Raw genomic sequence first — 11,675 nt, 5'->3', positions numbered from 1 at the left:
GAGGGTGTAAAAGACTTGAAAGCAAAGTCTCAAAGTTTATGTCACCTTCTTCTTTTTCCTTTTCATTGATAATATTAATTTTATTACTGATCAAGATTAATTTAATCTTTTTATTTTTTTTTTAACAATCAATATTATTTAGAAAACTTTAACGAAAAATTCTCGGTACTATTTATTTTAACGAAAAATCATATTTTGACACTAAAAAGTCACTTATGATAGTTCACTTTACCTTTTATTTTGTCCTTATCGTTAAAACTCATAAATTTTAAGCAATTTTTATTAGTTTTCCTTATTCTCTATGCTAAAATTAGGGAGATGGGCTTAACCTCATAATAGGCTAGTAATAATATGGTTCAAATTTGCCTTTGGCGAGAATAAAACTTAAGGCATCTCACTTAAAAGTAAAGACGAATACCACTAGACCGTAGAAGATTAAATCCAATAACTGATGATAAAGTTAGTTTTGCACCAATTAAGTCAATTTAATTTTGTTCATAAGGTTGATTTTTCAATCACTATCTTGATTTAAAGTGTCCACCATCATATTGACAATATTTTGTTTACAAATATCATAATTTACTATGTAATGCATCTTCTAAAAAATATCATGATCACCACCCTTATCATCACCATTAACATTAAATTTAAGCGATTCGTCATATTAATTTTTGAAAATCATTAATTTGTCATATCATTTTAATTTTGTTAAGTTTTTCATCCAAATAAGTTGTATTATGGGTCATTTTGGACTTTTGACCTCTTTTTTCAAGTTAATTTTCTTCTTTTATACAAACATATGTTAGCATTGGGTGAGGCGATGAATTGGTTTCGAACTTTTAACTATTGTTCCACAAGTTCTCTATGGTACGAACCTAGGACTTTTAGCTAGTAAAAAACATGTTGTGCTCATTTCAAAAGCTTATGGTCAACTAATAAAAAAAGCATATTAAGCTCATTAGCATGGAATTTAGCTAATTGTAATATTTAAGAATTCAATGTGATCAATCATGTTGATAAAAAAAATAGAGTTGAAATGTTCAAAATAACCTTAAAAACACGTAATGTGCAAGCCACATGACTTATTTTGGATAGAAAGCTTAACAGGGTTATGGTGAGACGAAAAATTAATGATTTCGAAAAATTAATATGACAAAGTGGAAATGATTCATAAGTTCATATTACATTTCCAAAAATTTCTCATATAACAATGACCACCCTTAACTATTTAGCCTAGTGACATGTCTCCACTTTAGTATAGCAAGTCATGATTTAAATTTCGTAAGTAAAATGTTTTAAGAATTGATATAATTTGACAAAAACAACTTACCCATTTTCTTTTCTATCAAAACACTTAAGATTAAGCAACGAAAGAGCATTGTCATCTAATCTTTGTTATGACAAAGTTCAAGACTTCAAGTTGTCAAACAGTAGTAGAGTATCAATAATCATTTAATCTAAGGAAAACTAATGAAAATAGCTTGAAAATTTTGAGTTTTAACGATAAGAACAAAATAAAGAGTAAAGTGAATAGTACCAGAATTAATTTTTTAATGTAAAAATATGGTTTTTTGTTAAAGTGAACAATACTGGGAGTCTTTCGTTAAAGTTCCCTTTAATCTAATGCCACTTCAATCTTCATTTTGTGAGTGGTGAATTCAGATCTTATCAACGACCGTTGGTGAATAAAAATTAAATAGAGAAAAGGAAATACTTTCGTCATTACAACTTTACCCAACTTTACCATGTATTAGAACATTGTGCATTTGAGTTTTTCTTATTTTGACAAAATAATATCTTAACAGGTACTTTGTTCTAATCCATATGTGTGAAAATTCAAACTTGAGTGCAAGAAAACAAGCACACTGCCCTATGTAATTGACCTAACGGGCGTTTATGCATGTGAGTACGTTCAAATAAGTGTCATTTTACACAAAAAAAGAAAGACATGCAGACAGTCAATGAATGAACTAAATTGCAGACGTTTGAGGATGCGAAACCATCTATGTCCTCATTTACCACGCCTAGTCCAAAATAGCAGAGACTGCACAACATGCAAAGAGGCCAAGTAAAACCCAACTCTTCAACAACTCTGCCACCATCTGACAACTCACCAAGCACACGAGAGACTTAATTGTGTAACCGATACATAATCGAAGAGATAAGAAAATGGATAAATACACCACCGGTTACACTGTAGATTTCGTCAGAGGGTAAAGTTTTTCATGTAGGTTACAAAAGTAAAGATGGACTTTAGCACTCTCAGGAAGGAGGAAAAGAAATTCCCAAATTTAAAAACTTGAAAATTGATTTGGGGGGGGGAAGAGAACAAAAAAGGGGAAAAAAAGGAATATCAAATATTCAAATCTTAAAAGAAAACAAAGAAAAAGTGAAGGGGAAAAAAATAAAATGAAAACTTCGTGTAGACCGTAAAATCAAAGGCTCACTTTAACATTTAGCGGACGGACGTATGTGTAGAGAAGAGGAAGACCACTTCCGAAAAGAGAATAACAAAGGTCTTCAGTGTGGGGCCCGCCCCTTCAAATCTGTGACATAGACGGCAGTTTCATTTTATTTCCTGAGCTTTCTTTCCTTCTTAGTTTCCCTGCTTCTTTCACTACCTGTTTATTTAAATCTCCTCTCTCTCCCACTCTCTCTCCTGTGTTGAATTCTTTGGGTTTCTCCCTCTAGAAAAAATGGGAAGTTTTTATATTAAACAAAGATGGGGGCTTTGTATTCTTGTGGCAGTGTGAATTCTATCAAGAGCAAAGCAAAAGTCTTCTCCTTCACACCTTTCAATCTCAAAAGCATGAATTCAGAATCTAGGGTTTGACAGCACCAACTCCAACAAGGTCTGTTCTTTTGCTTCTCTTTTTCTCCACTCTCCCAACTCACAATTTTACCAAATTGCTATGCTGTAATGTCTTGATTTCCATCTGGGGTTTCCTCTAATCTGTCAAATTTCATAAACCCAGTTGGTTTTTTGTTCTCCTGGTTGAAATTTCATTAGAAAGTTCTTAGCTTTGTTGGGTAAAAAAATTGGGGTTTTGGTTACCTGGGTAGTTGTTTTTTCTGCTGAGGATTGCTGAACATCCTATAAATTGTGTTGGGTTGCTGAGTTTTTGGCACTTTTGGTGTGTTTTGTGTAAATTGTTTACCTTTTCTGGATTTAGGATAGTGGTTGGTAGTTTTGGTAGATATGGAGGGAGTTGAAGAAGCTAACAAAACAGCTGTTGAGAGCTGCCATAGAGTTCTTAGCCTCTTGTCTCAGCCACAGGAACAAGTTCAGTACAGGAATCTAATGGTGGAAACTGGAAAGGCTGTGTCTAGGTTTAAGAAAGTTGTTTCCATTCTCAATACTGGTTTAGGTCATGCTAGAGTTAGAAAGCTTAAGAAGCTTCAAATCCCTTTTCCTGAAAGAATCCTTTTGGATAATCCTATGTCGATTGCGGACCATCCATCCAAAACTCCCCACTTTCTTCAATCTAGCTTCCCTGAAAACCCAACTCAAGATTTGAGTTTAGATGTTAAAAGTGCGTTGTGTTTGGGGAGTCCATCATTGGAATTGAGTGCTAATGGAAAAACCCCAATTCACCCTGCCCAACAAGTGCCGCCCGCTCAATATCACTTGCTTCAGCAACAACGGCAGCACCAGCAACATCAACAACAACAGCAACTACAGCAGAGGATGTTACTTCAGCAGCACCAGATGAAGCAGCAAACGGAAATGACGTATCGTAGGAGCAATAGTGGCATAAATCTGAATTTTGATAGCTCTAGCTGCACACCTACAATGTCATCTACGAGGTCCTTCATTTCTTCCTTGAGCATAGATGGAAGTGTGGCTAACTTCGATGGTAATTCCTTTCATTTGCTCGGGGCTCCTCTCTCTTCGGATCAGAATTCACAACATAAGAGGAAGTGTTCTGCTAGGGGAGACGATGGGAGTGTAAAATGCGGTGGTAGCAGTGGTAGATGTCACTGCTCAAAGAAGAGGTTGAATTTCTCCTTATGCACTACTTGGTTCAATAATAGCTTGCAATGCTTCTGTGTCCTGTCATGGAGGACAATTATTATACTTGCTTTTGAACTATTTTATGTTAATTATGTTCTGCTGGCAGGAAGCATAGGGTTAAAAGGTCAATTAAGGTGCCTGCTATCAGTAACAAGCTTGCAGATATCCCTCCTGATGATTATTCATGGCGGAAATATGGCCAGAAGCCAATCAAGGGTTCCCCTCACCCTAGGTACAATATTTCTGCATTTCGAATGAGAAATTGATTTTATTTGATGCGCAAAATCTTTTGCTAGTGCTTTATGTACATGGTTGAATATGATTTGTAGTGAATTTTAGTGTTAACTCTTTTCTAAGAATTTTTTACCTATATGATAGAGGTGTGCGTTCCATGAACTAAAAATCAGTTAGTATGACGAACCACTACAGGATTGCACATTGCAGTATCTTGGTAAAATCTAGTGATCTCGTGTGTTGTTCTGTTGTTTATATTCTACAAATTGATGTCATTGGATTGTGCCGCTAGATGAGATGTAATCCAGTGGTGTACATTGGAAATGTGGAATACCCTGCTTTTTTTTATTTCGTCGAGTATTTTAATTATGGCCTTTAATACAAAAACATTCTAATGCCTACTTTAAAGTTATTCTCGTGGTTTATTTGTTTCTCAGAAGAGAAGGTGGCCAAAATAGTTCTTTTTTTGGCCAAAGATGGTAGTTAAAATTGTTGTTCCTTTTTTCAGCGTTTGAATTTCTATCCATTTTTAACAATCGAATCTAGGGTCAAGATTGTTCACAGAATTTAAGTTTGAATACAACATGTGATTGGTATTTGATGAGGCTTGGCGAATGCACTTTCAAGTTTATCCGATACTTCTATGTAATTTTTTGTTTTTATATTCTCAGAAATCAAATCTTAGAAGGAATCAAAGTTGAATATGACATGTACTTGATATTTGATAATGCTTGTTGATATGCAGTTTTGAGTTTATTCGATGCTACTATGCTTGTCGAATATCAGACTTTTTAAGTTTAAACTTCTCGTGAACTTAATTAACTATTGAAGCTCCTTTAACTTGTGCAGGGGATACTATAAATGCAGTAGCATGAGAGGTTGTCCAGCAAGGAAGCATGTCGAGAGGTGCTTGGAAGAACCATCCATGCTTATTGTTACCTACGAAGGTGAGCATAACCACCCAAGGATACCCTCGCAATCCACAACAACATGAAATTCATGGAGAGCCTCGGCGAGCTCAGCCCAACAGTCATTTTATCAAATCCTTATCTGTGTTCGGCTTGAGATGCTCCTGTACATATATTTGGATGGTTCAAGCATGACATACAAATCGGAGCGGCTATTTCGGCTTTGGGGAGTTGGGCTCTTTCGAGCGTTTTTGCGTTTAGGCAAGCGGGCATGAAGCCCCAGCGGGGTGGACTGCAACAAGTCTGTAAAATTAGGTCATTATCCCATAAGAACTGTTTTATGTTTTATGTTCTGTTTAGCAACCAGTGCTTCAAACAATTTGGGGTTTTTGAAATTAATGAAATGCCCTTCATGTGGTACTTTTGTTTTTCATTTACTATTTTCTTTGTTTATACTTTTGGATGAAAATGTTTACTATGAAAAGGATGATTTAAAAGTAGGCCGGACAATTGATTGCACAATCCGTTAATTCGGCACAACACGAAAATAACAGGTTTGTGGTTAACCTTTTAACGTGTTAGATTTTTATCAGGTGACTCACATGGTAGGAATTGGATAAGATATCATTTGTCATTTCTAGGCATCAATACATAACAATTTATTGCATAACCCGTTAATCTGACATAAAACAACACAACCTGTTAACAAAACGAGTTATTGTGGGATCACTTGTTAAAAACCCGTTAAAATAACAAATTTGAAACAATATGACCTATTAAGATACGATGTATAACGAAAATGACATGAACGTGACAAACACGACTTTTGCCAGGTTTAATTTGAAGCCAAGTCATAGATAATCCATCCTTTTTACCAAATTACTGTTGCTTTCAATTGGCGTGAGGAAAAAGAAAAGTTGGGTGTGACTCGTGAGGGGGACCAAGATAAGATATCTTGTTATTATTCCTTCACAAGAATAAAACCAAAATGTTATTTTTGGGTCCAATTCCAAACTTCTTTTTAAGCAAAAAAAGGAAAAATTCTTTGGCCTGGCGCTGGTAATGGGGACGACTATTGCATGCAGACGGGCATATATTCTGTTTGCTTAGAGCATTCTTCACATTAGCCCATGTGTCCATGTTCTTATACCACTCATTATGCGACGCGAAGATGTAATTGTCTGCATAGTAAGCATACAGTTTTTGGGAATTTATCTTTGGCAATGCCCAATTCTTTGCTCTTCTGATGAAGATATTTTGACCGTGTTATTCTACTATGACAACTCTCACATGCAGTTGCGGTGAGAGACCAGACCAATGTGCAACTGTATGAAGAAGATCAAAAATACAAAAAAAATCTCATGCTTTTATAAAAAGTATTGTGTGAAAAACGTGGTGGGTACGAGCTACCCAAGTTAATTTTAGTAGTAGCAAATACTCATTCTTTGGTTGGTGAATCCTTGGGACCTTTGCTGTAAAGAAGTGATATGGCTAAGTACGCCACCCAAAAGATAAACAGAATAAAAAAGATGTGGCACAACAAACGGGCACAAATGAAATGATTATTGCTGAGCTAAAACCTTTTTACTTCCACTATTTTGCTTGTGAGAGTTGGGTACTGCAATCTACAGAGAAAGTTAAATACAAGTGGCCTCATTCTTTTGAGGTTTTTTTTAGTATGCAACAATGTATAAAGTATATCGACATTTGTGATCATTAGATTTTTGTTTGTTGGATTATTGGTTGTTGCACGTTCAACACGTTATTGATTCAGTGTGTGTCATACACTGGAGCAATTAGCTTCTGCTTTTAATATATTCAAAATTGAGTATGCCAACCGTGTAGAGTAATGCATCCGTCTTATTGCGCTCAATTTTGAATTTATTTTCTTGTCAAAATGAAATAAGTGTATATTGGAAAATCATTTTCTTGAATGTCAATGGCGTGTTGTGGCAGTCATGAGAAGATGATCAATGGGATTGAATGAGGTTAAACATAGTACATATTGTTTAAGAAGATTAGGAATGTTTTTTTTATATGTCAAGAAGAAGATTAAGAATGTTTAATTAGCGATTACGGTTGCTGCTACTTTTTCCAAATCTCTGATTAACTAGTCCCTAACCAACCAGAGAAAGGCAGTCAAGATACCATACGCAATCAATAATTAATGAATTAAAAATTAATTTCTGGGGTTAATATTCTTGATTCTTGACAATCAAGCAACCAGTGGATGTAGGGTTTCTCAGTTGGTTTCGTTGACAAGGCAGAAATGAGAAGAAAACGTTTGCATCACCTTCAATCATAGATGGGTCCACAGCCTAGTCTGTTTTGTTTTGGGCTTTAGTTATAAGCCCAACCCATAACTTTGTTTAGAACGACATTTTGCTGTCAAGGACGTTGAATGCACCAGCCCAATATCTGTGGTGGGTTCACTTAGTTGAGGTGAACCTATGACCCATGACTCACGTACTGGTGAGTTGATCACCAAACGAAAATAATCATTTCGCACTCTTATCAAATGAACACGAAAATAGTCATTTTGCGCTCGTCGCAAATGAACAGTTTGTTTTTTTAAAAGTAAAAACGACTGCCCACATAGGCTAGCTATAATAATTGAGTCTCGAACTCACTATTCAAGTGAATCGAAAATCTCACTTAAAGTGAAAGGACACTAATAGACCGCAGTGCTAGCGGCTCAAGAATGCAAGATGACGATATTTGCGTTGATTTTCAAACTCTTCTATTTTTCGTAGTACTACATTTTTTGTAGCAGTTAAATACAAAGAAACAAAAATAAATAAATTAGTGAATACGTGCGCTAGAGAAAACGAAAGCGTAAAAATCACTGCCCAACCCAAAACATAACGGATTTATATCGTAACTGCGTACATATAATAGGGAAAGAGATTTCATGTCCATATCAGTTACAGAATCACCATTCAATTTAGAGGAAACAAAAGATGAGATAAACACGATTATGGCATTGTTAATTTGTTAGTATTAGGCTAAGAAACGAATTAATGATAATTTGTTCATGCTAAAATAAATAAATAAAAGGGCAACAAATTGCGACAATTATCTGACTCAGATTAAGCTGAGTGCAAACAGAATTAACAGTCGTTAATTAACTTTTAATCTCGCCCTTAACTTACTATTCCCGTTTTTACAATAACTGTACACATGTAACGTAGAAATTAAGAGTAACCGCCAAGGGCAAAAATGGAATGTCACCCAAGTATACGCTTAAACAACGTCGGCGGCTGCTCAGAACAGCGGCGCCGGCAGATTCAGATCGAATAAGAACGGCTTCTTGTCCTTCCTCATCTTCTTCTCCTCCTGGCCCCCCACCGCGTCCACATTCTCAAGCTTGTACCCTCTATACTCCGACCTAATCGGCGCCACCGCAGGAGCTCCAGACATAAAGTACATAGGCGGCGGAGGCCAGAACATCTCAGAGCCGCCGCCGAGGAGAAGCGAGTGAGGCGGAACAAGAGCGAGATTTCCGAAGTTGGTCTTGGCCTTGGGACCACGGAGGCTAAGCGCGGCCTCGTCGTATGCACGCGCCGCCTCCTCGGCGGTGTCGAAGGTGCCGAGCCACTTCCGAGTCTTCTTCCACGGATCGCGAATCTCAGCGGCGAACCGTCCCCACGGCCGCTTCCGCACGCCTCTAAAATGCGGATCCTTGCCTGCGCCGGCTTGGACGGGCGCAGCGTGCTTTGGCTGAGGTCGAGGTATACCAGGCGGAGGCGAAGGCGGCTCGACGGCGAGGGAGAGTGCGGTGTCGCGGAGGTGGAGCGCGTCTACAGTAGACATTGGGTGGACCGTACGGAGAGAGAAAAATGGAGGCGGAGTCCGAAGAGTGAGAGTTTAGGGTTGGAGATTTTTGGAGGATATTTATAGGCGAGGAGACAGTCTTCGTTTACGCCGACAGCTTTGGCCTTGGGTTGAATTAAAAATATTAAATGTTAAATATTATTTTATAAATTAATAAAAAACTAAATCGGAAGCTATTATTTTTTTATTCGGTATTTAAGGTAACGAAATTAATTTAAATAGGTTTGACGCATTGAATGCACGCGTGTAAAGATGATATTGGGTGGGGCGTATTTGACATTTATGCACAGATCCAAACATTTTTTGTTAATTCCTAATTGGGATTGTGGACCTACATTTATAATTGTCAGTTTCTATGTGACAGCTAAAACGCACGTCGTTTGGTTTTTGCATTATCGTGGACGCTTTAGAGTTTTTATTGGATAATGTGGAAATCCAATCCATTAATGTGTGATATGAGAAACAAAGTTGTTTCGTTTTGAACGATTTAGTGCTAATTCTTTTAGAATGTTAATAACATCATCTTGATTATTATCTTTGCTTAATGCATTGTTTGTTGGTTCACCATTTTGCTTATCAACTAGGTTTTGGTGCAATAAGGTTCAACTTCGTATAGAGACTCAAATTTGATATACGAGGATCAGAAGCAAATAGACTCATATTGATATTTCTTTCTTTAGATAAGAGATAGTTTTTTTTTTTTTATTAATAAGAACAACCAATCACAAGAAGTGTTATATGGTACATATTATCTAGTAATCAATTTCGTGCTCTGAAGATAATTCGCACAAAACGTATATGATTTTAAACTCCTATTCGGTTGCTACAAACACCACACCATTAAAACAAGGAGTCCCGAAGTAGATATGTCACAAGAATGACAAACACGACTACCTAGCACCGAAACACTCACATAAAGCCATTACTAACAGCAAACCACATAGTTGTCATAGCGACAAACAACTTTGCAAAGCAACACAAACAAAATATAAAAACTAAACCAAAAAAATACAAAAGATCAATGACATGTCGACATTGAAAAAGCATTTGCAAAATTGGCAGGAACGTGGATAACCGAAGCACGTTAGACGTCATAAGTAACCACACCAGTAGTAGCCATATCAACAAACATAAGGGAGGGGTGGTAGGGCGATACTCAGTGTGAGCCACCATCATCATCGTAACGCAACCACAAACACATAAACCTACATAAGATTCGTTAGCAGCAGAAACTACCGAAAGTCCCAAAGCTAATCCACTCGCATTGCATTAGCAATTAGCAATTTAGCATCCCTAAATTGCCATGTAAAACAATAAAAACTTGTCGTGGTGTTGGGTCAAACATTTTGTTGGTGGGTCAAAAGGGCGAACCGCAACCAAAAGTAAATGAAACGGCGGCAAAGCGGTGGTAGGGTTTTTCAAAAGACGAGGAGGTGTTGAGGAGCACGTGGAGGTGAAGTGTACGATGGCAGTGAACGGGGCGTTGTGGGGCCCCATATTTGTCTCTCATTACCTGACAACACTGACTCTATCATTACCTAAGCTTCAAAGTTCCCGCCTCGGTGTCGTAGCCCACCGCACAAACTACAGGACAATTTCACGCGCACACTTGCTGCCCTTTTCACGTTTTCACCCTTTTTACCTTTCTCTTGCGGATCACCGTCACCTGTCTTTTCAAATTAAAAACCTATAAAAATCACGATTTATGCAGGAAGAAATTTGAGAAATGCTAACGTCAGATTGTCCAAAGGGCGTAGGCCGAGAAGGCTAGGCATTTGGACGGTAGTGGTTAGCTCGGCTTTTGATTTTATGGACTGTTGGAGAGGGTTTTTTTGGGTGAGAGAGAGCAACATTGTTGCTTTTGTTCTGGTCTTTTATCTAGTGGTGTAGATGTTTTAAGGGATTTTTTAAAAAGTGAAATTTTTTATAGACTTTTTGTCGGCTTACGTTTTTTATATAATATTTTATAAAGTTAATATGAAAATTAACGTTAAACTGTAAAGTAGAAGAAAATTCTCTTGAGAGTCTCAGTTTCAAGAGAATCCCTTTAACATTTCTCTATAAATTCATATAAGCATCTGTTAGTATCGGTTAAGTTCTCTAGATTGAGTCAAGTTTAGTAAATCGTATAGGAAAAATGAACCAATTGTAATTGCTCCATAATTCATTAGATTGAATTAAGTTTAGTAAGTTACTTCTTCTTCATCCCCTTATTTAAGCTGAAATAAATTTACAGAGCGATGTCAAACCAAAATATAGAGTTTATTGTGCTTGTTAGAGCAGTTGTTGCTTAGTGAACAAAATGTGAATGGGACAATTTCATCATATTATTCCTATGACTTTATCTTCGGTCATCTTATAAAATTATTTACTTGGTTATACGACGGCTAAGAGCATCTCTAACAATTTTTTTAAGTATTGACTCTTTAAAATAGAAATTTGTTGATTCACAATTTTGCTCTGACAAACTGTACAAACCTTGGTACTTTTTATTACTTTCCAGCATATGACTTTTTTAAATATTTCATTTTATGAGAAATATTTCATTTGAAGAGTGGCATAAAGAGTATTTAAATGTAGCGAATGTAGGACATTTTCTAAACGGGTGTTGCTATTCATAAATCTTTTTTTTATCTCTCACATCCCTTTCAATTTTTGCATGTCGAATCAAATGAATTGAATAA

At 36.6% G+C, this 11,675-nt stretch overlaps 2 protein-coding genes across 3 annotated transcripts; one reads left to right on the top strand and one right to left on the bottom strand.

Moving 5' to 3' along the window:
• Positions 1–2,584: 2,584 nt before the first annotated feature.
• On the top strand, positions 2,585–5,590 carry LOC103957309 (probable WRKY transcription factor 21). Of its 2 annotated transcripts, XM_009369458.3 has the most exons (4): positions 2,585–2,852; positions 3,174–3,996; positions 4,122–4,247; positions 5,099–5,590. In XM_009369458.3, exons 2-4 carry the CDS (start codon positions 3,200–3,202, stop codon positions 5,241–5,243), a joined length of 1,068 nt encoding a protein of 355 aa, XP_009367733.2. In that variant the 5' UTR covers positions 2,585–2,852; positions 3,174–3,199; the 3' UTR covers positions 5,244–5,590. The 2 variants fall into 2 exon arrangements, with proteins under 2 accessions (XP_009367733.2, XP_009367731.2); XM_009369456.3 differs by having other exon boundaries at positions 2,586–3,996.
• Positions 5,591–8,174: 2,584 nt separating this feature from the next.
• On the bottom strand, positions 8,175–9,038 carry LOC103957356 (ethylene-responsive transcription factor 8-like). Its single transcript, XM_048574084.1, has one exon. It carries the CDS (start codon positions 8,968–8,970, stop codon positions 8,422–8,424), a length of 549 nt encoding a protein of 182 aa, XP_048430041.1. The 5' UTR covers positions 8,971–9,038; the 3' UTR covers positions 8,175–8,421.
• Between the last annotated feature and the right edge of the window lie 2,637 nt (positions 9,039–11,675).

Source organism: the organism of the source record quoted next, unplaced genomic scaffold, assembly GCF_019419815.1.
Source record: "Pyrus x bretschneideri cultivar Hongxiangsu unplaced genomic scaffold, Pyrus_bretschneideri_v1 Contig7, whole genome shotgun sequence".
Classification (NCBI taxonomy): Eukaryota; Viridiplantae; Streptophyta; class Magnoliopsida; order Rosales; family Rosaceae; genus Pyrus; species Pyrus x bretschneideri.
Note: the sequence above shows the minus strand (reverse complement) of the source record. Positions and strands in the feature narration are given on the sequence as shown.